Raw genomic sequence first — 25400 nt, forward strand, 5'->3', positions numbered from 1 at the left:
GGGTTGTTGTTGTGAATAATGCTTTGGTTATTGAAAGGGTACTAAGCACTTGGCTTTCCAAGGATCTTTACAGGTTTCTTCGAAACGATCTCCACAGTGGAATTGCTGGATGGCAAGATAATTCTACTTTTAGTATTTTGAGGAACCACTACATCTATATCTGTATCTATATATCTCCTCTAGAAATAGTTCTCTACAACTGTATAACCCTTAGAAAATTAACACGGTTTCACATACATTTTCCATCGGATCTTAATAACAATTCAGCCATTCAAAAGTGATAGAGGTTATTGTTGATATTTTGAAGATGAGAGCTCTAACACCCAAGAAGCTCGAGTGGCATAACAAAAGTCACAACATTTGGCAAAGTCAGAGGACAATCAAGATCAATATCCTTGCAGCTTTTCATCTTTTTTTGGATACCAATTAAATGAGTAGGCATTCTTTGTCCTGTCCATGGGCAGATGGGCAGAAAAAAAATGAGGAGTGCTAACATCTCCATGACCCAGACCAGAGCTTAACTCATAGTTCCCACATAAAATCTTCACGAGTCATTAGCTGTTCCTTTCTCAGTTCACTGCTCAACAGTGGGTGTTTGGCTTAGGACCATTGCTTTTAGAGTCAAAGACTCCCATGTTTAGACAACAGGGTTAAATTGGCTCTGTCTAAGGACACAACTCTAGGAGAAGGATCAGAGAACATCCTTCTCTCTACTTGGAACATGTGGAAACTGAAGGTAAGTGACATTCCACAGGTCATACAACTGAGTGCTACAGCCTCTGGCTCCAATATCAATATACTCTGGCTCCAATACCAATACCAACTAAGTTGCCAACAGATGTGTAAGAGTGGAGCAGTTAAGCATGGACATCTCGTATGATAGTGTGCCAGCGAGGACATTGTGGGTGATCCCAGTAGGTACTAGACAGGAGCAGGCAGCCAGCTGAGTGGTATAACATTGAGGGATAAATGAAGATTCCTTCAAATGAGAACTAAAAGAGGCCAGCTAGTCAGAGCTTCCTACTATCATTTGTTTCAGTAGAGACTCAAAGATATTTAAGGGAATGAAAAAGCTTTTGGTGAAAAACTAAGAAGACTACAGGTATGTCTTGATTGAAGGCTATCAGCATGGGGAAGTTGGAGATAAGGTAACTAGAAGTGGGACTTCCTATATCATTAGCTTGTGGAACATATTTGTCTTACTTTTTTGTCTGAACTAGAAGGCAGGTCAGTGGTAAACATAGAGTTTCTAAAATAGTAGATTGACCATGTCCTGATAGTTCTGAGGCTATTGCTTAGAGATTGTGGGACTAGAGTTCTTCTGTCATATATGATGTGGTCAGTGCCCATTTGTATATTCAGTCTCTCAATATAAGAAGTGGTAACTGCCAAGCAGTAATCATGCCTGTAATTACATGCCTGTAATCCTAGCTACTTAGGAGGCTGAGATCTGTGGATAGCAGTTTGAAGCCAGCCTAGGCAAGAAAATCTGTAAGATGATGAGATTCTTATCTCCAATTAACCACAAAAAAGTGGAGCTGTGGCTCAAGTGGTAGAGTGTTAGCCTTGAGAAAAAAAAAAGCTCAGGGACAGTGCCCAGGCCCTGACTTCAAGCCCTAGGACTGGTACCAAAAAATAAAGTAGCAATTATCTTAACTGAAAAATCTACTGCCATAGTTAAGAAACGGAATAGAAGGATTTCTTGAAGTCTTTGTTTTTCCACATGGCACCGTGATCCTGGAGACAGGATCTTTCTATATAGTCTAAGATAGCCTTGCAATCGTAAGTTTCTTGCATCTTAGTTTCTGTTGGTATAGTCTATGATCTTCACACAATGATGACAAAATGATCTGATGACATTTTTCAGAACGAGTCATCCTTGTCAAGCAACATATGGCCTACAAGGGGCAAGGGATATATTCTAATCCTGTGAAGGATAGATTGCCAGGGTAGCAAAGAACTCCCACCCTCTCCCTCTGTCTTTTTCTCTCCCTTTCCCTCTCTCCCTCCCTCTTTCCCTCTCCTCCCTGAGTGTGTGTGTGTGTGTGTGTGTGTGTGTGTGTGTGTGTGTGTGTGTGTGTGTGTGTGTGTGTGTGTCTTTATTTTTGGAGGGAAGTCAGGAAGTAGAATAGGGACTTGGAGGTAAAGGGTAAAGTTGGTCTTTCATGTATCAACATTTTATACTCTCAACGGGATGTGGTGGCTCACCCTTGTAATCCCATTACTCAGGAGGCAAGAATATCTCAAGTTTGAGGCAAGCTTGGGCTACAGCCAGCAAGAACTTGACTCAAAAAAGTTATCCTTTAGGGAACTTATGAGACATTTCCAATTGTACTTTTATTTCTTTTAAGGAGCTCTTGGAGAATATCTAAGCTGACTACATGCTTTTATTGGTCCCATTGACCAGTTGATTCATAATGCTGGTGGCACAGGAGAAGGACCATGAACTCCTATGGGATAGGAAGAAAACCAAATGACAGTTGACAGAAAGAGGCCATCGGGTTGGCCAGTGTTGGGTTGCTTCTCACTCAATTGTCTGGACAACCAGTGAGGGTAGCAACCTGGGCCTGCCCCTTCTTTGATGATGAACTAATGGTTGGGGTGGAAGAGGTTTGTTGAGTGCTTTGGATGGGATTGCCTGTGGCAGAAGAGCAACTTGATCGCAAATGTGGCAGCTGTAGGGCCCCAACAGAATCACTACTCAAGCAATGGGCTGAGTGAAGTATGAGTGATAAATGCTTGTAGTTCCTGTTGGTGATTTTTCAGCTTCTTGTTATTTTGGCCATGGGTAAGAGGTAATACAAGAGAAAATGGTATTCCTCTTCCTTTCTGAGCACTGCACCATCCTGATGCTCTTGAAGGCCAGGGATCTAAGGAGCATGGAGGGAATGACTTCAGAGTAAAGTCAAGAGAAAGGAAATGAATGTATCCAGTAAGAAATTAGCAAGGGCCTTCCGTATCCATATTCCCAATGCCAACAGCCCCATCTGAGCTTAGGAAAGAGAAAACTTTGAAATACAAGCAAATCATAGTGGCAAGCAGAGAGATGCACGTGTGTTTAGAATATCTCACAATGTCTACGAACAAACGTGTCATCTCTGTCCAGTGAAGAGGCTCCCCTAACACACTTGGAGCCACATTTCCATTACTGAACACATAGCCTGAAAGTAATTAAAGTGCATTTTCAACATTCTCTATGATGCAGACTTCCTCCAAACTGTTGCTGTCTACCTCAAAACTAGCCTGACTGCATCACATGACGACAGCTTTCCTTGTTGTATCTCTCCTCACAACCCCAGATAAGGTGTCCATGCAGAAAAAGATGCCAGTCAGAAGACTGCCTTGTAGAGCAACAGGAAGAGAAGGAAGAAGATGTCATTCGGACTGAGAGGTACCATTAGCAAATGCTATGGTTTGCTTTTGGTGGTTTCTTTTCTTTTTTGTGTGAATCGTTTAAGAATTGTTGTTATAAAGGTGATGTACAGAGGAGTTTCAATTATATAAGTCAGGTAATGAATACATTTCTTTTTGGATGATGTTACCCCTTCCCTCATTCTCTCCTAGTTTCTCCTTCCATTCCCACCTACAAGTTGTATCATTCATTTTCCACATAGTGTCTAGTGAGTACCACTGCTACATTTGTTCACCCTTTGTCCTTCCATTTCCATGCCCTTCTTACCCTCCCAAAGACAGATAAATGAACAAAGAAGACAAAATGAAAAGAAAACAAACAATGGCAAAGAAAAAACTTATTTCCATTTCCTGGAGTTCATTTTGATAAATATTATTTTACATGATCAGAAACACATAGGCATTGTGCCTTTGTGTTCTTCCCCTAAGAGTCTCCTCCTTTGGTCTCCCTGCATGTGAATGGTTAGAATCTTTTGGTGGTTTCTAATACTTATGGTCATCTGCAATTCTCAAATATAGTAGAGTACAACATTAACATGTTAACATTTTCTTCTACTGGCCTTCCATAAATAAGAACTGGCCTTTGAGTATATGATGATTTTTAAAGCCAGTGCTATGATCATTTTTAGCTATACAGTCTATCTATCTATCTATCTATCTATCTATCTATCTATCTATCTATCTATCTATCTATCTATCTATCTATCTATCTATGATTTATATATATATATCCTTTAAGAACAATAAAGGATATATATATATATATATATATATATATATATATATATATCCTTTAAGAACAATAAAGGATAGTGTCGAATCCAGTGAAAATGGCATAGTAATAGCAACACTTATCAGTCACTAAGACTTCCTAAAGAGCAGACACCAGGCTCAGAGGGTTTAGCTCATTCTAATCTTCATACAACTTCTTGGAGTGAGTTCTGTTAATGATTTAAGTTTGGAACCAAAAGAACACAAATTTGCAAAGAGCAAAGTGTTTTCTCTAGCAGTTGATAACAGCAGAAAAAGCTAGTTTTTTTATTTAAATTTTTTTATTGTGAAAATACTGTACAGAGGGGTTAAAATTACATGGGCAAGATAATGAGTACATTACTTATCAAGCATTGTAGCCTCCTCCTTTGTTTCCTCTTCCTATCCCATCCTCCCCCTGCCCCCCACATCCCCCCAACCAAAGTTGTAAAGTTCGTTTTCAACACAACAACTTGTACATCTCATTGTTGCAATGGGTCCACCTGTATCCCTATTTCAACGATTTGTTTTTCCCCTTCCCTTCCACAAATTATACCAACATCAAATACAGTGAAAGCAGGGGTTATACTGTGGGGGAAGGACATACAAAGCAACAAAGAAATAATCTTATAAATGTGTTAGAAACAATCGCAAGAAAGGAAAAAAACATTTGAATACATATCTTAGGGTTCATTTCCCTAACATCAACTTATCTGACCTTTTCTGCTTGACTCAGACATATACTAGATATTGCAAATAAGGGAAACCATGGGAACTATGTTTCTTTGGGCCTGGCTTACTTCACTTAATATCATTTTTTCCATGCCTTTCCATTTCCTAACAAATGGAGCAATGCCATTCTTTCTGATGGAGGCATAGAATTCCACTGTGTATATATACCACATTTTCTTGATCCATTCATCTACTGAGGGGCATCTGGGTTGGTTCCATATCTTAGCTATAGTAAATAATGATGCAATAAACATAGTCGTGCTAGTAGCTTTAGTGTGGTTTTGTTTGTGAACATTTGGGTAAATGCCCCAAAGTGGGATTGCTGGGTCATAGGGGAGCTCTATCTGAAGTCATTTGAGGAACCTCCATACTGCTTTCCAAAGTGGTTGAACAAGTTTATACTCCCACCAACAATGCAGTAAGGTTCCCTTCTGTCCACATCCTCTCCAGCATCTGTTGTTATTAGAGTTCTTGATTATAGCCATTCTAACTGGAGTGAGGTGGTATCTCAATGTTGTTTTGATTTGCATTTCTTTTATGGCTAGGGAGGTTGAGCATTTCTTCATGTGTCTATTGGCCATCCTTCTTTCCTCTTCAGAGAAGTTTCTCTTTAAGTCTTTAGCCCACTTATTTATTGGGCAGTTGTTTCTTTGAAGATTTGTTGTTGGGGGATTTAATTTTTTGAGTTCCAAGTATATTTTAGATATGAGACCCTTGTCTGTTGTATGGCTAGTGAAGATCTTCTCCCAATCCGTGGGCTTTCTTTTTTTTTTTTTTTTGGGTCCGGTCGTGGGGCCTGAACTCTGGGCCTGGGCGCTGTCCCTCAGCTCTTCAGCTCAAGGCTAGCGCTCTACCACTTGAGCCACAGCACCACTTCCAGCTTTTTTTCTTTTTGCTTATGTGGTGTTGAGGAATCGAACCCAGGGCCTCAGGCATGCAAGGCAAGCGCTCTACCACTGAGCCACCTTCCCAGCCCCTCCATGGGCTTTCTATTGATCTTGCTAGCTATGCCCTTTGCCATGCAGAAGCTCTGCAATCCCATTTGTCCAACCATTCTTTGATTTGTTGTGTTTCTGGGTCTCTATTAAGAAAATTTCGGCCTGTGCTAACAAGACCTAGGGTTTCTGCTATTCCATCCTGTAATGTTTTCAGAGTGTCTGCTTTGACACCAAGGTCTTTGATCCATTTGGAATTGATTCTGGTGCAGGGTGATATATAAGGATCTAGCTTTAGTTTTCTACAAGTAGTTTACCAATTTTGCCAGCACCATTTACTGAAGAGTTTGTCTTTCTTCCATTCTATTTTTTTTAGCTCCCTTATCAAAGATTAGATGGCTATAGGTCTGTAGGTTCATTTCTGGGTCTTCAGTTCTATTCCATTGGTCTTGAGGTCTGTTCTTGTGCCAGTACCAAGCTGTTTTGATTACTATGGCTTTATAGTAGAGTTTGAAATTTGGTATTGATATTCGTCCAGCAGTGTTCTTTCTGTTGAGGATCGTTTTTGCGATTTGGGGGTCTTTTATTGTTCCATATGAATTTTTGGATTGCCTCTTCTATTTCCTTGAAAAATGAGGTTGGAATTTTGATAGGTATCACATTGAATTTGTAGATAGCCTAGACAAAGCTAATTTTACCCCCAACTTTTTAGTTAGCTAACACTGAAAAACTACAGGTTTGTTGAAAAATACCATAATTAAAATTCCATGTGTGCTTTACCTAGTTTCACTATTAATATTTTGTTTGCTTTAGTATTCTCTGTACACACACACATACACACACACACACACACACACACACACACACACACACACACCATGTGTTTCAGAACTATTTGAACATAAATTGCAAACATCGTTATATTTCTTCTCTAAATACTTTGGCATGAATCTCCTAAGAATAAAAAACAGTTTCCTACAAAATCACAATTATTACAGAATTTGAACCTAGCTGTGACTCTAGAGCCCTAGTTGCAAAGTGCTTTGAAAATTAAGTAGAAGGAGACCTCAATACAGTCTGGAAGTTCCAGAAGAGATTTTCGGTGGACTTGCTATTCCTGATTATTTACAGCAATGGAAGGAAGGAATCAGGCAAACAATCATAATGCATACGTAATTTTTTAAACCATAATTTTGTAGTGTATTCTATTTTGTTAGGATAAGAAGCACATAGATTTGCCTTAGGAATTAGCTTCTTCTCTGGTCAATATTATTATTTTTTCCAAAGTAAATCATATTTGGTTTTATTCAGTATGATACTAAACTTGTATATAATAAACCAAGAATACTCTTCATATGGAAAAATAACTAATGACTTTCCATGAATATATGATTTTGGTAGTTTAGTGCTATTTAGCATTTTTTAGTTAAGTCCTGAGTATTTTGTAGTTTTTACAAGTGTCTTAATATTTATTATGAAACTTAGATCTCTATATATTTACTTTGGGTTGTGAATAAGATCTTGTGTACCTAGTACATTCTCCAAATAATTTATTGAATGATTTATTAATGTAATTATTAATATCAAGAAGTAAAAGATATATTCTTTGAGTTCTTGAAATTGATCTCAGTCAAATTCATATATTTTTGGCACCATTTTCAAGACAAGAAGCAGGCAAAACCACCTTTGCTTTGTGGCAGATTCTGTCACAAAGCAAAGAAAACTTTCTAAACCAAAAGCACTGAGTAGGATATGTTTTTTTTAATTTATTTTCCAGTCAATATTAAAAGTGGTCTTTTTAATCGCTCTCTGACATACAATCAGAGTGGGTACTGCAGATGTTTGAATTTAATTAGAAATACAATGATCAAAAGAAATTCCACTCAATAGATGAGTCACCACCAAATAGACTCAGACACAAAGTCCACCTGGAAAGAAATTCACTAGCCACTGTTCAGGATTCAGCATGTTGGCATGAGGAAAATGAGTGCAGACTTGAATATCCATAATAGGAGCCTAGAATTGGTTGTTGCTCAAATTCTTTTTTTTCTTGTTGGTTGTGGGGCTTGAACTCAAGGCCTGGGTGCTGTCCCTGAGCTCTTTTGCTCAAGGCTAGTATTCTACCAGTTTAAGCCTCAGTGCCACTTCTGGTTTTCTGTGGGTTAATAGGAGATAAGAATCTCAAGGACTTTCCTGCCTGGGCTGGCTTCGAGCCACAATCCTCAGATCTCAGCCTCCTGAGTAGCTAAGTAGCTAGGTGTGAGCACTGCCCCCCCCATGCCCAGTTTGTTGCTCAATCTTATCCCACTTACCCACAGTTAAGAAGAGAGGGTCCCAGATATTGTTATGGTCTAGATTGACCTGACTACTCTATCCAATAAAATTCCAGAAGTAAGATGTCTATTTTAGACTGAAGGAGAGAGTAGACCCTTTACTGCCATGCTGGCCAGAATGCTTAAAAGGTATTTGCTCTGAATTTTTTTCTTCTAATTCTTATGTGGGGAAAGTGAATTTTTGAAAGGCTTTTAGACGTTCCAGTGGCTTACACCTGTAATCCTAGATACTTGGAGTCTGAAATTGTGAAGCTTGTGGTTCTAGGACAGCCCAGGGGAGAAAAAGCCAAGAGACATATCTCAATGGATGAAATGGGATGCTATGGTACATACCTGTCATTCCAGCTACTATGGGTAGAATGTAGTCTGGACACATGCCTGGGCAAGAAATGAGGCAAACACTAAAAAAAAATATCAGTGCAGAAAAGGGCTGGAGACATGGCTCAGGGATAGAGTGTGTGCCTAGAAAGCATAAGGCTCTGAGTTCAAATTCAGTACCACCACCACCAACCCCTATCAGATTAGGCCTAACTGAGCAATGTTTAGTGACACTACCACTCCCAGTCACAAATGCATGCACAGGAGAAATGTTGACTTTCTTTAAAACACACACACACAAATTGCTTCCATTTGTTTCATTGTTTTCTATATTATATTCACAAATGAAATCAGAGTGATTTTGTAAATGTTGGCCTCTACAGTCCTTGATTCCCAGTTATTTAAAAAAAGGAAAAACTCTGCATCTGTTTTGCTTTTCACACTCCCAATAAACTTTCAAAAATCAAAGTATTATAAATCTGTACATTTCTGATAAATGGCCAGGAACACACCTTTATCAAAATGGGAATGGGGAAAATGCCCTATGCAGACTTCCCAATAGCAGATGCTAGGTCACATGTTTGTGCCCCATCCCCTCTATCTCTTCCCTTCTCTCCGCCCCCCCACCCACTCTTCTGCAGACACATTCTGATCAGCCATATCTCTGAATTTGTGTAATAACTGGGCACACTATATATGTATGTCATGTTTGTTAAGGACTTTCACTGAAGGGTAGAAAGATTTTTGCAACTTTTTTTGTCAGCCGTGGGGCTTGAACTCTGGGCCTGGGCACTGTCCCTCAGCTCTTCAGTTCAAGGTGAGCACTCTTAACACTGGAGCCACAGCACCACGTCCGGTTTTCTGGTGGTTAATTGGAGTCAACGTCTCATGGACTTTCTTGCATGAGCTAGCTTTGAACAGCAATTTTCAGATCTCAGCCTCATGAGTATTTAGGATTACAGGCATGAGCCACCAGCACCTGCCTGGCTTGCAACTTTTTTTTGTACCTGTTCTGGGACTTGAACTCAGGGCCTGGGTGATGTCCCTGGGCTTCTTCTTGCTCAAGGCTAGCACTCAACCACTTAAGCCACAGATCCATTTCTGGCTTTTTCTGGGTAGTTTACTGGAGATAAGTGTCTCATGAACTTTCCTGTCCAGGCTGGCTTCACACCATGATCCCTTAGCCTCCTGAGTAACTAGGATTATAGTTCCGAGCCACTGGAGCCCAACTGATTTTTGCAACTTTTAAGCAAACTTTTTTTTGAGAGAGAGAGAGGTGGGGATCTTCTTATGTAGCCCAGACTTCCCTGGAACTCCTAATCTTCCTGCTTCAGCTACTAAAATCGTGGGATTACAGAGGTGCACCACTATACCTGGATAAGAAAATTCTTGGTTTATTTTTGATTGTGTGTGTGTGTGTGTGTGTGTGTGTGTGTGTGTGTGTGTGTGTGTGTGTGTGTGTGTGTGTGTGTGTGTGTGTGTGTGTGTGTGTGTGGTGCATTCCCAGGCTGATTTAGGGAGTAGACAATTTTTTCATAGGATTGAACAGGAACAATTTAAAGGAATCATAAACAGCTTTCAGATCAAGGTGGGCCTTGATACTTAAATTCCCTTTCTGCCCTGGCTTCTCTCTTCTTCACTCCCCCATCCTCAGTCCACACTGGTCTAAAATGTTAGAAAGCAACTTATTTACATTTTCTTCCCAAAGCTTTCAAGTGTCCCTCCTTACTCTGACCAAAAAAAAAAAAAAAAAAAAGCACTTGTCTTCTGTCCTTTGGGGCTTTTCCTCTAAATTACTCCTTGCACTCCTTGACTCTGTAGGGATGTAGACAGGCTGAGAAAGAGCATCTGGCTTTCTGCACTAAGGATGCTGTGCTTGCTTGGCAAGTGGGAGGCAGAGGAAAAAGGAGGCGTTCACAGCTTCCAACTATGTAAGGAACAAACCTAGCCCTTTATAGACCTAGGAGATGAGAGACCTCAGAGAAGAAGCTTTATCTCCCTACTTATTGCTAGCAGTTCCATGCACTTGAGTGCGTGGAAGGTAAAGCTACCCACCCCCAGCGTGGCAGCTGCCCAGGGCACGCTGGGATCCAAAGTATCCCTGTGCGTACAGGTCCACTGTCTCACCGGCTGGAGGTTCCCTCAGAAACACTATGGCTGGCAATTACGGCTACCTGAGGATAATAAAGTAAGTGACTGGTGCAGCGGACCTAATCCCATTAGATAGCACGGTGCTGTGGGACATAGAGCGTCCCCTCCCCCCCAGACCCAGGGTAGGACAAGGGGTTGTGACCCAGTCACCTGCTTAAAGAAGGACGGGTGGGAGGGGGGGTTGGGAGAGTAAGGCAGTGTTTTCTCCCAAGCACGAGCTTGGGAGGTTTCCACAGTCTGCGGGTAGCTTGCTGGGAGATTTCAAGCAGATGCCTGTGCGTGGGAAAGCACAGCGGTCCATGGGGGGAGTTATTACCCAGCAAAGCAATCTGGAGTGCCAGGGAGCATCTCTACTTTCCAGGTTTCCTCTCCTTTCTGCCACAGAGCCACGGGAAGAAAGTTGGTATTTCCCTCCAAACGGTTGCGATTGTTGATTGATTTGCCTGTAAAAGTAACAGGGGATCTGGGTACTCGTGGCTCACCTGGAATCCTAGATACTTAGCGAGGATCCAGGTTAGAAGCCAACCTGGGGAAGGAAACACTGTGAGACTCTTAACTTCAACAAACTACCAAAAAAGCCAGAAGTGGAGCTGTGGCTTCAGTGTTAAAGTGCAAAAAAGAGACTCGAGGACAATGCTCAGGTCCTGAGTACAGACCCCAGGACCAGTACCAAAACGAAACAAAACAAACAATGGAAACACCAAATGGGCAGTTTGGTGGAGCTGCAAGTGCACGTGCATATTTAATGGGGTTGCCGAAATCCCAAGATACGTTGTGGCACTCGCAGTCTCAGCTTTACTGGAGTTGCTAAGAAAGAGAGAGAAGAATTTGAGAAGGGAAAGCTACTGAGGATGTGTAGGTAACAGATGGGCTAAGGAGGGCTGGAGCTAGGCTACAGGTAGTAAATTATATGTGCCAAAGAACATAGTTAGCATCAACTCAACTACTTGCATTAACTGTGATATTCAATAATTTCATGGTAATATTTCTGATAAGTATTGTATTTCAATTCCATGGAAATATATTCTACCACCAGTCAACAGCCAGCAAGACTGGAAAGATTGTGCAGTGGGAGTTTCACTGGAACCCTGAAAGACATTGGAAGACAGGAGCAAAGTAGGAGACAGGGGTGGAAAGAGAAAGAGGAATTTGGAGCCAATGAAATCATCCCGAATTCTCTGTTGTCTTAATTTTCTAAAATCTTTCCAAGCTGTACATGATACACTTTGTTACTTAATGAATTGGTTATCATCTGTATTTCATTCTTAGTACAAGCCTACAGTGTTGTTTTCAGATGTCGTGTGTGTGTGTATGTGTGTGTGTGTGTGTGTGTGTGTGTGTGTGTGTATGTGTAAACATGCAGCGCCAAGAGTAACAGGATGGCCAGCATAGATTTAGTCATATGGTTAATTGATGAGTATTCACAATTCTTTGCCATTTTCACTACTGAAGCAAACTCTCTCAGGTATTACAACCTAGAACCATAGCTAGAATAGTCTCTAATGGCTGGCTTGTAAGCTCTAAGGGGCTTTCTTTGGGATTTTTAGTGACATTCGATGTGAAGTGTTAAGAGACCGATGGTTTGGGTGTGGGGTGTGGACATGCCACCCCTTTTGACTTCTTTCTCAAGATCAATGTCATGCTCCCATTTGCCTGGTGAGGAGAACTCTTGAAAGTGTGCTAGTCCGTGTATAAAATTGTCCTTCAAAACTATTTTAAAAGTTCATCCTAGGGCTGGGAAGGTGGCTCAGTGGTAGAGTGCTTGCCTTGCATGCTTGAGGCCCTGGGTTTGATTCCTCAGCACCACATAAGTAAAAAGCTGGAAGTGGCGCTGTGGCTCAAGTGGTAGAGTGCTAGCCTTGAGCTGAAGAGCTGAGGGACAGCGCCCAGGCCCAGAGTTCAGGCCCCATGACCCGACCCCCCCCAAAAAAAATGTTCATCCTAGGACACTTACCTCATGGTGGTACTGTCGATCTATGGCCCTAGACGGATGTTGTGGAAGTTACAAGACTCTTTTTCTGTGTACTTCACAGTAGCACCAGATGACAGAGAAGTTGACCATAAATGCTTTGAGAAAACAAGGATGATGACCACTGTTTCAGTGAGAGAAGATAATAGTAATGCCATTTCTCTCAGATGAGCAATAAGCTCTTCTTCCCTGAGATTCAGTGCTAGTTTATGTTTCATTCCCTTATTTGCAAACAGACAATCCTTACTTGGGGCCTTTATACTCTTATAATCTATTGTCTTCTTATAATCTATTGTCTGCTTTTCATGGAGGGGAATCTGGAATCGCATAAAGGTTTTAAGGGTAGAAAAAGGGAGCTTTTGTAGACAAAAAATGCCTATTCTTATAGCCACAGGTGAAGAAGTCTAAATCTGAACTCAAGTGATGCTTTATTGACTCTGTGCTGAAGCAGCAAGAGAAATGATAACAAGACATTTGAGGAGATTTAGGAGCCTGAGCCTCTACAAATAAATGGCAAAGTCCCTGACAGGCCCTAAAGAGTATAGGAGACTCATTACATACAAAAATAGTGTGTACTTACTCTATAGCTAGCTTTGTGCTGATCCCTTGGAGTCGGGGGAGACTTTTACTTTTTCTTCCTAGAACCCAGAAAACATCAAACCTGGCAATTTGCTAAAGGTGGAGCAAGGATCATAAGCTCAATAGAAAGAAGAGGAGAGAGAACTTGGAAGCCAGTAGAGGAACTGAGCTCTTCTTCTCTGAACTAGATGTAGTGGGAGAATCCTGGGAGGGAAATTGTACTATTCAAACATTCACAGCACCCCTGTAATCCTTGGGTGCTTATTGTATAGCCTCCCAACATCCTCTCCCAACAAGGGATTTCTTAGAATCACAACTTGTCCAGCTTAGTAGGAGTGCATCTTCTGGTCAAATGTTATAATGAAAACTGTTATTAGTTTTTTTTTGTGTTTTTGCTTTACAATAAAAAGACAGATATGAAAGAGATTCAGAAAACTGTAAAGAAAGAGTTAAAAACAAATCTCAGGCAGATTTATGTAGCCAATCGCTTGTCCTCCTCCCTGCTGATTCCCTTCCTCTTCCCTAATAGTCTCCCTTCTACTTTCATATCTTTTCAAATCTAGATTCCACATGTGAGAGAAAACATGTGATATATGTCTTCCTGATTCTGCCTTATTTCACTTAACATAATCATCTTCAGCTCCATTCATTTTCCTACAAATTACACGATGTTCTTATTTATGACCGGAGAAAACTATACTGTGTATATATACCACATTTTCTTTATCTTAGTGTAGCCACGGTGAAATCAGTATAAATGTTCCTCAAAAAGCTAAAAGTAGGAAGTGGTGCTGTGGCTCAAGGGGTAGAGCGCTTGCCTTGAGCTGAAGAGTGCAGTGACAGCGCTCATGCCCAGAGTTCAAGCCCCACGACCAACCAAAAAAAAAAAAAAAAGCTAAAGGTAGGGCTGGGAATGTGGCTTAGTGGCAGAGTGCTTGCCTAACATGCATGAGGCCCTGGGTTCAATTCCTCCGTACCATATAAACAAACAAACAAACAAACAAAGTTAATTTCAAAAAAAGAAAACTAAAAGTAGAACTTCCATATGATCCTGCTGTACCACTGTATTCACAATGGCCAAGATACCAAAACAGCCTAGAATTACACCCGTTTAAGGAGCAAACCCCAGGAGGCCTCATAAATGAAATCTGGTCAGAAATCCAGGTGTGCTTCACAGTTGTCTTGCCAGCTCACAGTTATATTTTAGATTTTATGTATAGATATGTACATTTATTATATGAATTGCTGATGTGTAAGATGCTTAGCCACTGATGGAAATGGGTATATGTAGAGCCACTAAGATTTTTGTGGGCCTTGACTCCATGCCAAGAGCCTCGCTGGCACTTTGCTGTAATCAAATGAATTATTGGAATGCCAGATTTTGGTGTTTAAATTCTGAACTGGTTATTACAGGGACTACTTTTGGCATATATATATTTATATATATATTTATGTGTACAAATATATATTTAGATTATATATACCATATATAAATTTTACATTAAATATATTTTTATATATGCAGCAGGTAACAGGAGAATTATCAAGGGATAAGTGAACATGCTTATTAGAAAAAGAGAAAACTAACATTCATCTTGAGATACTGTATTGTAGAACATAGAAGGATATTAAGGGAAAACAATCTGATAAGATCCTATAGGGGTGAATGAGTGACCAGGTCTTCATTTTAAGGATGAGGGAACTGGGCCCCACAGGTGGTAAATGGCTCTCTTTGGGTCACACTGTCAAGAGCAATTCCAAGGTTAGTATCCTGAAAACCCTAGCTCTCAGCAAAAGTCTCTATAGCCTGGGATAAAGGATCAGCCTTTTTTTTTTTTGCCAGTCATGGTGCCTGAACTCTGGGCCTAGGCACTGTCCCTCAGCTCTTCAGCTCAAGGCTAGTGCTCTACCACTTGAGCCACAACACCACTTCCAGCATTTTTTGCTTATGTGGTGCTGAGGAATCGAACCCAGGGCCTCATGCATGCAAGGCAAGCACTCTACCACTGAGCCACCTTCCCAGCCCTGCCTTTTTTTCTGATTGTGGGTTTTGAATTCAGGGACTGGGCTCTGTCCCTGAGCCTCTCTATGCTCTACCACTTGAGGTACAACACCACTTCCTGCTTTTTCTGTTTATACTGAGGAATTGAACCCAAGGCTTCATGCATGTTAGGCAAGCACTCTACCATTAAGCCATATTCCAACCCAAAGATCAGCTTTTTTTTTTTTTTCCCAAAAGATTCCACATAGAGCTTCCCTACGACCCAGCAATCCCACTTTTGGGCATTTACCCGAATGATCACAAGACCATACTAAAGCTACCAGCACAACTATGTTTATTGCAGCATTATTTACCATAGCTAAGATATGGAACCAACCCAGATGCCCCTCAGTAGATGAATGGATCAAGAAAATGTGGTATATATACACAATGGAATTCTATGCCTCCATCAGAAAGAATGACATTGCCCCATTTGTTAGGAAATGGAAAAACTTGGAAAAAATTATATTAAGTGAAGTAAGCCAGGCCCAAAGAAACATAGGTCCCTTATTTGCAATAACTAGTATATGTCTGAGACCAGCAGAAACAGTCATATAAGTTGATGTTTTAGGCAAAATGAACCCCAAGATAAAGACTCAAATGTTTTTTTCTTGCTTGCTATTGTTTCTAATATATTTATAAGATTATTTTTTTGCTGCTTTGTATGTCCCTCCCCCACAGTATAACCCCTGTTTCCATTGTATTTGATGTTGGTATCATTTGGGAAGGGAAAGGGAAAAAACTAATTGTTTAAATAGGGATACAGGTGGACCCATTGCAACAATGAAAGGTACAAGATGCTATGTCAAAAAATGAACGAACTTTACAACTTTGGTGGTGGTGGGGGAAATGAGAGGGCAGGGATAGGAAGGGGAAACAAAGGAGGAACCAACAATGCTTGATAAGAAATGTACTCATAAAAATGTACTCATTACCTTGCTCATGTAATTGTAACCCCTCTGTATGGTATTTTCACAATAAAAAAACTTATTAATAAAAAAGATCAGCTTTTTTTAATTAAAAAAAGTATTATCTTTAAGTAGTTGCACCAAGGAGTTGCCCTTTCACAAAGCAGTTTATGAATAAATGCATCTGGATCAATGTCACCTCTTTCAACATTCTCACTCATCCCTCACTTTTCTTAACTTTGTAGGATGTGCACTGAATTCTTGACTACAATCTTTCCCCCCACCCCCACCTTAGCAATGGGACAAAGCCTAAGGGGATCAGGGAGCCCAGCTAGGGCTGCTATACACCCAAGGTAAAATCAGTGAGTTAAGGCAACTTTGAGTTTGGACATTTCAATCTCTCTTTTTTCCCCCCATTGACTATTTCAGTACCTTTTCCACAGGTGCTGGGCCTGAATCTTCCCATTCTCCCCATGCCTAGATTCTCTAGGTGTGTATCATCCTAGGCTACAGATTTTCATTCAGTTAGCACAGTATCATCCTGTAGCTAAGGGCCGTGTGTGTGTGTGTGTGTGTGTGTGTGTCTGTGTGTGTGTGTGTCTGTGTGTCTGTGTGTCTGTGTGTCTGTGTGTCTGTGTCTGTGTCTGTGTCTGTGTCTGTGTGTCTGTGTGTACTGATCCATACTGGGGCTTGAATTCAGGACTTAAGTGCTTTCCCTCAGTTCTTTTGCTCAAGGCTAGCACTCTACTACTTGAACCACAGCTCTACTTCCAGCTTTTTGGGGGTGGTTGGTTGGATCTCAGCAAACTGAGTAGCTAGGATTACAGGCATGAGCCACCAGTGCCCGGCTTCAAGGATATCCTTGGCCACTTCAACTATGTGCTGATAGGTTCATGTTATTGATGGATTATGTACCAACTGGACAGGTTAGGATGGCCCTTCACATCCTGACTCTAAGAACAGAATTCAGGCAGATGAGGTTAAGAGCTCTACATCAGGCATCTGAACCCTAACTAGGGAATAACTATTATTAATTATGTGCTCCCCTTGGCTCCCAAACCTCCCTGGTGCCTTCAATATCCCCCGTGCCTACCAAGAGCAGAATGGATGCTACTTGAAATTAGAGACGACAAATGTTGAATTTTCTGAGCCCTAATTGCTGGCATTTAGGAGTCTATGCCTTCTTTCTTGGTCTGGAAACCAGATGCGAGGCCCTACAAGGCCTCTCAAATGGTTGACAGTCTTGGAGCCATCTTCCTACCCCATCTGCAACCAGTTCTCTGGATCCTGAGTGCTGGCTGTGTGCTTAGCTATCCCCAGGAAGCAATGGTGACTCTAGATGAGCTTCTAAAAGAGCATGGCAAATGTAAGCTTGCAAAAGCAGCCTGCCAGCTCAGACCCAGCTTGCCTCTTCTGCTGTGTTTCATGTGATCATTAGAGATCCCTAGGGTACTCCAGTTCCTTCTCTATCTCCTCTCTTTTCTTCCCTGTTTTTTTCTTCTTCCCAAGGTTTTGATTAATTAACCAATTAATTAATTGGTTGGTTCAGTGCTAAAGGTGGAACCTAGGGCCTTGTGCCTGCCAGTCAAACACTCTACCATTGAGCTTCATCCTCTCCTACGCTAGTATTAGAAGAAAGGGTGGTAACTCCAATTCCTTGGCAGGAGGCCCAGTGTGGTGTTGAATTCTGCTAACTTGCAGTCACTCTGTGACATTTGCCCATCACACGTTTTATTTTCAAGAGCAGTAGGAAGATTGGTACGTATTGATGACCCAGGGCTCCAGCCTTAACACTCTGTGGGAGATTGGGAGAAGGCTGGCCCTAGGTCAATTTCTTGACTTTTGACTACACCATAGGTCAAATATTTGTCTTTGCAAAAATTCATTTAAGAAGAGCTAGTTTCTCAAAGCTTTTGGAAATTTCACTGAAGATACAGTTGACAGCTTTCATTCGGTCTTCAGCAGTGTTTCATTTGTAGTAAGGAGGTTTTCTTTGTCTTAGGAAAAGATTTTTAAAAGTGAAAAAGTAGGCTGGAGGCAAGAGGTCCTGGGTTCAAATCCTAGTACTGCCAAAAACAAGTTGAAGAGTAGAAATGTGAAAAAGTGCCTTTTACCATCAATCAAAATTTTAGCATATTACGTGAGAATGCCACTGTAGTTTCTTTTTAATTTTTAATTGGCAAGTGAGCATTTGCACATATTTATGGAGGACAATATGATATTTTGATATATGTGTATATTATGGTGTAATTAAATCAGGTAATCAACACATCTGTCACTTCAGATTTTTTTGTTTATATGCTAGCTTCTTGTGAATCCTTTGAAAGCACATTATTTGCTATGCTAACTTCTACTATATTGAGGATTCTTTCACCAGTTTCTAGAGTAATACACTTTTTAAAATAGTCACTTCTGAAAACTAGCAACTACAATGCAGTATGCAATTTGTTTATTTCTTACTTGATTTTTTACTTTTACCCACCTTCCTTTATTTGTGCTGGTCCTAGGGCTTGAACTCAGGGCTTGTGCTCTGTCCCTGAGTTTTTGCTCAAGGCTAGCACTCTACCACTTGAACTTTAGTTATGGCTTTTTTTTTTTAGGCTTAATTGGAGTTAAAAATCTCATAGACTTCCCTGCCTGGGCTGGCTTTGAACCATGATCCTCAGATTTCATCCTCTTAAATAGCTAGGATTATAGGCATGACCTCTGATGCCTGTTTTTTTTTTTGGGGGGGGGTTCTGGTCGTGGGGCCTGAACTCTGGGCCTGGGCACTGTCCCTCTTCAGTTCAAGGCTAGCACTCTACCACTTGAGCCACAGCGCCACCTCTGGCTTTTTTCTTTTTGCTTATGTGGTGCTGAGGAATTGAAGCCAGGGCCTCATGCATGCAAGGCAAGCGCTCTACCACTGAGCCACCTTCCCAGCCCGCCTGGTTAATTTTATACTTTAACTTTTTCCAATTTTTTAAAAAAGCAATGTTTTTCTTATATTTTTTTCAAAACTTCATAATTGGGTTACCAGATAGCAAATCTGAGGAATTAATTGCACAATACATTATTCTAATCTCATCTTGGCATCTTTGCAGATTTGGCTGCTTTGTATTGATTTCCTCTTATATGAAATCTTTACAGTTGATTATAGCCAAAAGACAGAGAAGCAATTCTTTCTAAATCTTTCGTAACAATTAAGTTACTCATTCAATATGGATTACTGCAAGCTTTATACTTTGCTAGAAAAATTGTCAGCCATCTGGCTTGCTTTCAGAAGACTAAGTTCAGTTAGTTTAAAGATGTGACATCTTGTTATTTAACCCAAAGATTCGTAACGTCAGAGCCAGGTTGGAGGGCAATTTTACTCCCTAACGGGAAGGGACATTTCGGCAGTCTGGAGACCTTTTGGGCTGTCAAAATTGTGGATATGGTATGTTGCTGACATCTAGTGGAAAGAAGCTAGAAATGCTGCTAAATGCATCCAATCACTAGAGCTAATAATAATATTTAACCAATGCATTAAATAAGTAATATTTAACCAAAGCAGAAGTCCTAGGAGGTCCAATCTTAAGAATACTTAAGCTGGGCACCAGTGGGTCACGCCTGTAATACTAGCTACTATGAAGGTAAGATCTGAGGATCACGGTTCAAAGCCAGGCAGGGCAGGAAAGCCCATGAGACTCATCTCCAATAAACCACCAGAAAAACGGAAGTGGCGCTGTGGCTCAAGTGGTAGAGCACTAGCCTTGAGCTGAAGAGCTGAGGGACAGCACAGAGTTCAGGCCCCATGACGGACAAAAAAAAAAAAAAAAAAAAAAAAGAGGAAGAGGAAGAAAGAAAACAAGTACTTAAATCAGCACTTCCCAGTTGAAGTTTCTGTGCTCATGGAAATGATCTTTTATCTGTGCTGTCCAATATAAGTCACATGTAGCTATTGAGCACTGGCATTGTGTGGCAGGAGATAAATATCTAATTTTATTTCATTTAAATTCAAATAGGCACAAGTGGCTACTGGCTTCCATGTTGGACTCAACTTTAGAAGCATATAGTCTAATGGAGTTGTGTTTACAATCAACCACTTCCTAGTTTTAGGGCCCCAAATCTGTCACCTAAGCTTTCTGAGTCTCCATTCCCTCATCTATCAAGCAGGAAGTAATAAGAGGGATTAATTTCATGATTGTGAGTTTCAAATGAAACAATGCATAATTAAACATGTGAACTAGAGCTCACTCTCTCTCCCACTCTCTTACCACTCTCTTTCTCTCTCTCTCCCTCTCTCTCTCTTGCACACACACACACACACACACACACACACAAATAGAATAGAAGAATAGAATAGATAGAATAGAATGGAATGAAATGGAATAGAACATGTAGCATAATGTCCAACACAGAAAGCATCTGAGAGCTGTTAGTTGTTGCCAGTGATTTGTGATTAGTCCACTAGTGGCCCTTGTGTAAAGGGACTTCTGTTGTAAACAAGATTTCTATGGGAATATTACTTAAGGGCTAATTCAGACACCAGAGTCCAAATTCTCAGTCCTCCCAGCATTGCTGAAGGCGTGTCCCCATTGGACCTTGGCTTTTTCATCTGTAAAGTGGCAAAAATGAAATAGTGATCATAATAATGCCACTTGCCTCGCTGTCCACATCACAGAATTGTCATGATGCGGGTGTGTTTTGTAGAGTATGTAGCCCTCTCTGAAGGGTAAGGTTTGTGCACAGAGTTTGCATAGAGTATTACTTTCATTCTGTTTTACTGCACACTCCTGCCTTCATAAAATGGACTTTAGTTTACAATGAGAGTGTTTGCAGCAGGAGGGTTATACTGCAGCAACCTGCAGAGCAATGGGAAGCTAGAAGATCCTCACAGTATTGGGCCAATAGTATGGGAGGATCAATTGTCCAGGCATCATTTTAAGGATGCATCTAAATTTGGCATTTGAGCCTGGGAGAGCAAGCCACTGCATGGACCTCCTGTGTCCAGCTTCTGAGGAAGAAACAAGGCATCTGACTCAAGGTGGGAGGGAGAGAAGATGGCCCCCTAAACAGCTTGTAGTGTTCCATTCAGGGTCATACTGTCCAGGGCTCAGCTACCTTGACAGAAGGTCTGGACTGAGAGATGTTCTCACTGTTGATGAAATTCTTCTGGCACCATTAAGTAGGAAGAGCATGAGGTATTGTAGTCAAACTTTTGTTGGAACCCTCAAAATGCTGTCATCAGTACATTGCAATGGTGGAATGCCTTGACTTTTCTGAACTCTACTTTTCTCATCTGTAAAATGGAAATGATTCCTACCTCAGAGAATCATAGGTTGTCTTCATTAAAAAATGAGTTCCCCTGTCAATGTTGATAAAGAGAAGCTACTAACCAATTAAGTAGTGATGATTCTATTTCTGCTATTTGGGAGTAGGGGTGGAGGATAGAGAAAGGGAAATCCCTGTTGTTGGTACAAAAAAAAACCTATTTAAGCCTTTCTTAAAAAGAGGGAAACAGCTCGGTGCTGGTGGCTCATGCTTGTAATTCTAGCTACTCAGGAGGTTGAGATCTGAAGACAGAACTTCAAAGCCAGCCCAGGCAGGAAAGTCCATGAGACTCTTATCACCAATTAACCATCAGAAAACCAGTAGAGCTGTGGCTCAAGTGGTAGAGCTCTAGTTTTGAGCAAAAGCAGTTCAGGGACAGAACCTAGGCTCTGAGTTCAAGCCCCACAACCAACCAAGAAGAAGAAGAAGGAGAAGGAAAAGGAGGAGAAGAAGGAGAAAGAGAAGGAGAAGGAGGAGAAGGAGAAGGAGAGCAGTCTCTTTTCTGTGCCACTTCCATGTCCATGAGAATAATATGAACTATTTAGGATCAGACGGGTGCAGTAGATAGCACGTGTCTCGGGGTGCATTTCAAGGAGCTTCAGGTGCTAAGTGAAATGAACCACATGATATGGAAACAAGAGGTCTGTTTATTATTATTGTTTTAAATGTACCATGTGATTTTATTTTTTGTTGTTCTTGTTGTTTCCTTTGTATGGTCTTTCCTCTATGGCATATCCCCTGTGGTCACTGTACTCGATTTTGATACCCTGCGTCTTGTATATACATATGTCTATTCTGGGGAGGGGAAGGGGAATAACAAAATGCTGAAACAAGGACACAGGATGACCCATTGCAACAAAGGTACCCACAGGGCAGTATATTGGAAACGAACTTTACAACTTTGAGGTGGGGACATAGGAGGGGGGGAGTGGGGGAGGGAAGGGATAGTGGGACAACAACAAAGAAGGGGTAACAATGATGGACAAGTAATGTACTCATTGCCTTACTCATGTAACTGTAACCCCTCCCTACAACATCTTAACAATACACTTAAATTAAAAAAAAGAAAGCACATGTCTCAGAGGCAATCATTAAAACAGTTAGCGGGGAACCTGAGCAGCCTTCACTGGGCTTTGGAGTTCCACCAAAGGAGTTACTCTGCTCTGGATTCTTAAGAAAAGCTTTTGGGAGACAATGGCTTGCTCAGAAGCCTGGAATTTAAAACATATCTAATTTGGACTGCAAAGCTTTGTGATAAAAAACACCACCAATTATAACAATCTCATTCAGTTTATTGTATCATAGAAGGGATGTGCAAAATGAGGGGGAGAGATGAGAGAAGAGAAAAAGAAGAAACATGGACATGGGAAAGTCTAGATAGAGCTAAGAAAAAAGCAACAACATAGTGGGCATTGTATTTTGGAAAAAAAAAAAAAAACCATTGCAACTTAAGATTATTGTAGCTATCTTGCGTTTTGTATCAGCAAGGACTTTATTTCTTCTTTTCTATCTAGTGGGTATGGTGGACCAGCCTAGGAAATTTATTTAACGGGATCCTAGCAGGGAACTTCCCAGCCTGTTCTTTTTGTTTTGTAATTTTGGTTGTTTTGAATAGTTTTTTGGGGGGTCCAGTTGTGGGGCCTGAACTCCGGGCCTGGGCGCTGTCCCTCAGCTCTTCAGCTCAAGGCTAGCGCTCTACCACTTGAGCCACAGCGCCACCTCTGGCTTTTTTTCTTTTTGTTTATGTGGTGTTGAGGAATCGAACCCAAGGCCTCATGCATGCAAGGCAAGCGCTCTACCACTGAGCCACCTTCCCAGCCCTTGAATAGTTTTTGAATTACCTTTCAGTAGTTGTACAAAGGAGCTGCCATTCAACAAAGCAGTTTATGAATATAGTGCCTCTTGATCAATGTCACCCCTTTCAACATTCTCACCTATCCTTCCTACCCCACCCCACCCCACCCCACCATCCTGTTCTGTAAAGATAGGCCTAAACTGGGAGCCAGTGGCTCACACCTGTAATCGTAGCTACTCAGGAGGCTGAGATCTGAGGATCGAGGTTCAAAGCTAGCCTGGGCAGGAGACTGTGTGAGACTCTTCTTATTTTTTATTTTTTGTGAACATACTGTACAGAGGGGTTACAATTACATGGGCAAGATAATGAGTACATTTCTTATCAAGCATTGCAGCCTCCTCATTTGTTTATCCTTCACATCCCTTCCCAGCCTCCCCGCCCCCCTGCCCTCCCACCCAATCCTCCCCATTTGTGAGACTCTTATCTCCAATTAACCACCAGAAAACCGGAAGTGACACTGTGGCTCAAATGGTAGAGTGCTAGCCTTGCTAGCCTTGAGCTAAAGAGCTGAGGGACAGCGCCCAGGCCCAGAGCTCAAGCCCAACGGGCTGACAAAAAAAAAAAAAAAAAGATCAGACTATATCACAAACTAAGGGACATGCTATTTCACTGTTTTCATTGCATTTGGATTTCCATAAGCCCATTGTCCTGGGAAAATGGAAAGTAAGTCAAAAAGTGACTTCTCTGGGGGAAATAAATGGGCTTTTCTGAGACTCATGGGGGTGGGTACAGAAAAGGCTTCTGGAAGCTTCCAGTAACAGACTGCCTCTCTTTCTCCCTCTCTCTCCTTTGCCTCCCTCCTTCCTTCTCTTTCTCCTCCTTCTTCCCTCTTCTTCCCTCTTCTCTGTCCCCCCCTCCCTCCAGCCAGGTAGGCCTCAAACTGAGTGCTAGGATTTACAGGTTTTGGCCATACACAGGTTTGTCCAGAGCCTGCTGCCATGAAGCACGGAAGCACAGGTCTCACAATTAATCTGATAGTTGGATTCTGGGTCTCAGAGGGAAGGCCCATAAAGACAAAGAGGAGAGGGGATCCCTATTAAATGCCCATTCCTTTTTTTTTTTTTTTTTTTTTTTTTGCTGGTCCTGGTTTGAATGCAGGGCTTAGGGGCTGTCTCTGAGTCTCTTTGTGCTGAAGGCTAGTGCTCTATCACTTGAGCTACAGCATCACTTTCAGCCTTTTCGTAGTAGTTTATTGGAGATAAGAGTTTCAAAGATTTTTCTGCCTCAGATGGCTTCAAACTGTGATCCTCAAACCTCGCCTCCTGAATCCATTCCATATTTGGGAGACCATGATTTGACTTTCAGAAATGCTTATTTCTGTCATCCCTGTAGCTTCAGAAGCTATACATCCATGATCCATTTTCATATGTTTGCTTAAGCGTTGGCAGATAGGAAGATAATTTCTGGAATGAGGTGGTTCATTCTCTGATAGGGATGAATTCTTGACTTGAAAAGATTTTTTTTAAATAATAATCTCTTAAGACTAGAGATGGGGCTCAAGTGATAGAGTACTTTCAAGGTCTTGAGTTCAAATCTCAGTACTGACAAAAAAGAAACTCTCTTTGGAAGTCTCTCACTCGAGAGACTTCTAACCAATCTCCTGCATGTTTGTATATATAATTTTTTCCTAGCTTTTAAAAAAATTAGTTATCAAAGGTGATGTACAGCCACTCCTTACCTTTATTTAAGTTTTTCTTCTCAAGTACCTGTGAGAACAGTGGGGACACTGGGGACACTACTCCCAGCAGGGTCTTTTTTTTTTTTTTTTTTTGGTTGTCAGGCTTGTACTCAGGGCTTGGTCACTGTCTCTGAGCTCTTCTGTTTCAGCTAGTGCTCTACCACTTTGAGCCACAGCACCACTTCCAGTTTTCTGGTGGTTCATTGGAGATAAGAGTCTCACAGACTTTCCTACCTGGGCTGGCTTCAAACAGGGATCCTCAGATCTCAGCCTCCGGAGTAGCTAGGATTACAGGCATGAACCATCAGTGTCCAGCTGCATGGTCTTTTCTTTTCCTAGGTCTTTGTGCCTAATAATTAGGCTTTGTGCCTAATATTTAAGGAAACTCCATAGATTTCTGCACTCTTGCTTCTCATGAGCAGTTTAAAAACATTTTGTTAGCATA

At 41.2% G+C, this 25400-nt stretch overlaps 1 protein-coding gene across 3 annotated transcripts in view; it reads left to right on the forward strand.

Annotated features, from left to right (window-relative positions):
- The first annotated feature begins 660 nt into the window (after nucleotides 1–660).
- The window catches only part of Kiaa1210 (KIAA1210 ortholog), a 76537-nt gene continuing 51797 nt past the window's right edge, over nucleotides 661–25400 (forward strand). For 2 of the 3 annotated variants that reach the window (XM_070039838.1, XM_070039839.1), the window contains exons 1-2: nucleotides 661–736; nucleotides 3300–3391. In XM_070039838.1, the coding sequence (XP_069895939.1) occupies nucleotides 722–736; nucleotides 3300–3391 (107 nt within the window). In that variant the 5' untranslated portion in view covers nucleotides 661–721. The remainder of the gene's footprint in view (nucleotides 737–3299; nucleotides 3392–25400) is intronic. The other variant, XM_070039841.1, reaches the window with a different exon arrangement.

This window comes from Dipodomys merriami, unplaced genomic scaffold (assembly GCF_024711535.1).
Source record: "Dipodomys merriami isolate MVZ:Mamm:240054 unplaced genomic scaffold, mDipMer1.0.p SCAF_3, whole genome shotgun sequence".
Taxonomy (NCBI): Eukaryota; Metazoa; Chordata; class Mammalia; order Rodentia; family Heteromyidae; genus Dipodomys; species Dipodomys merriami.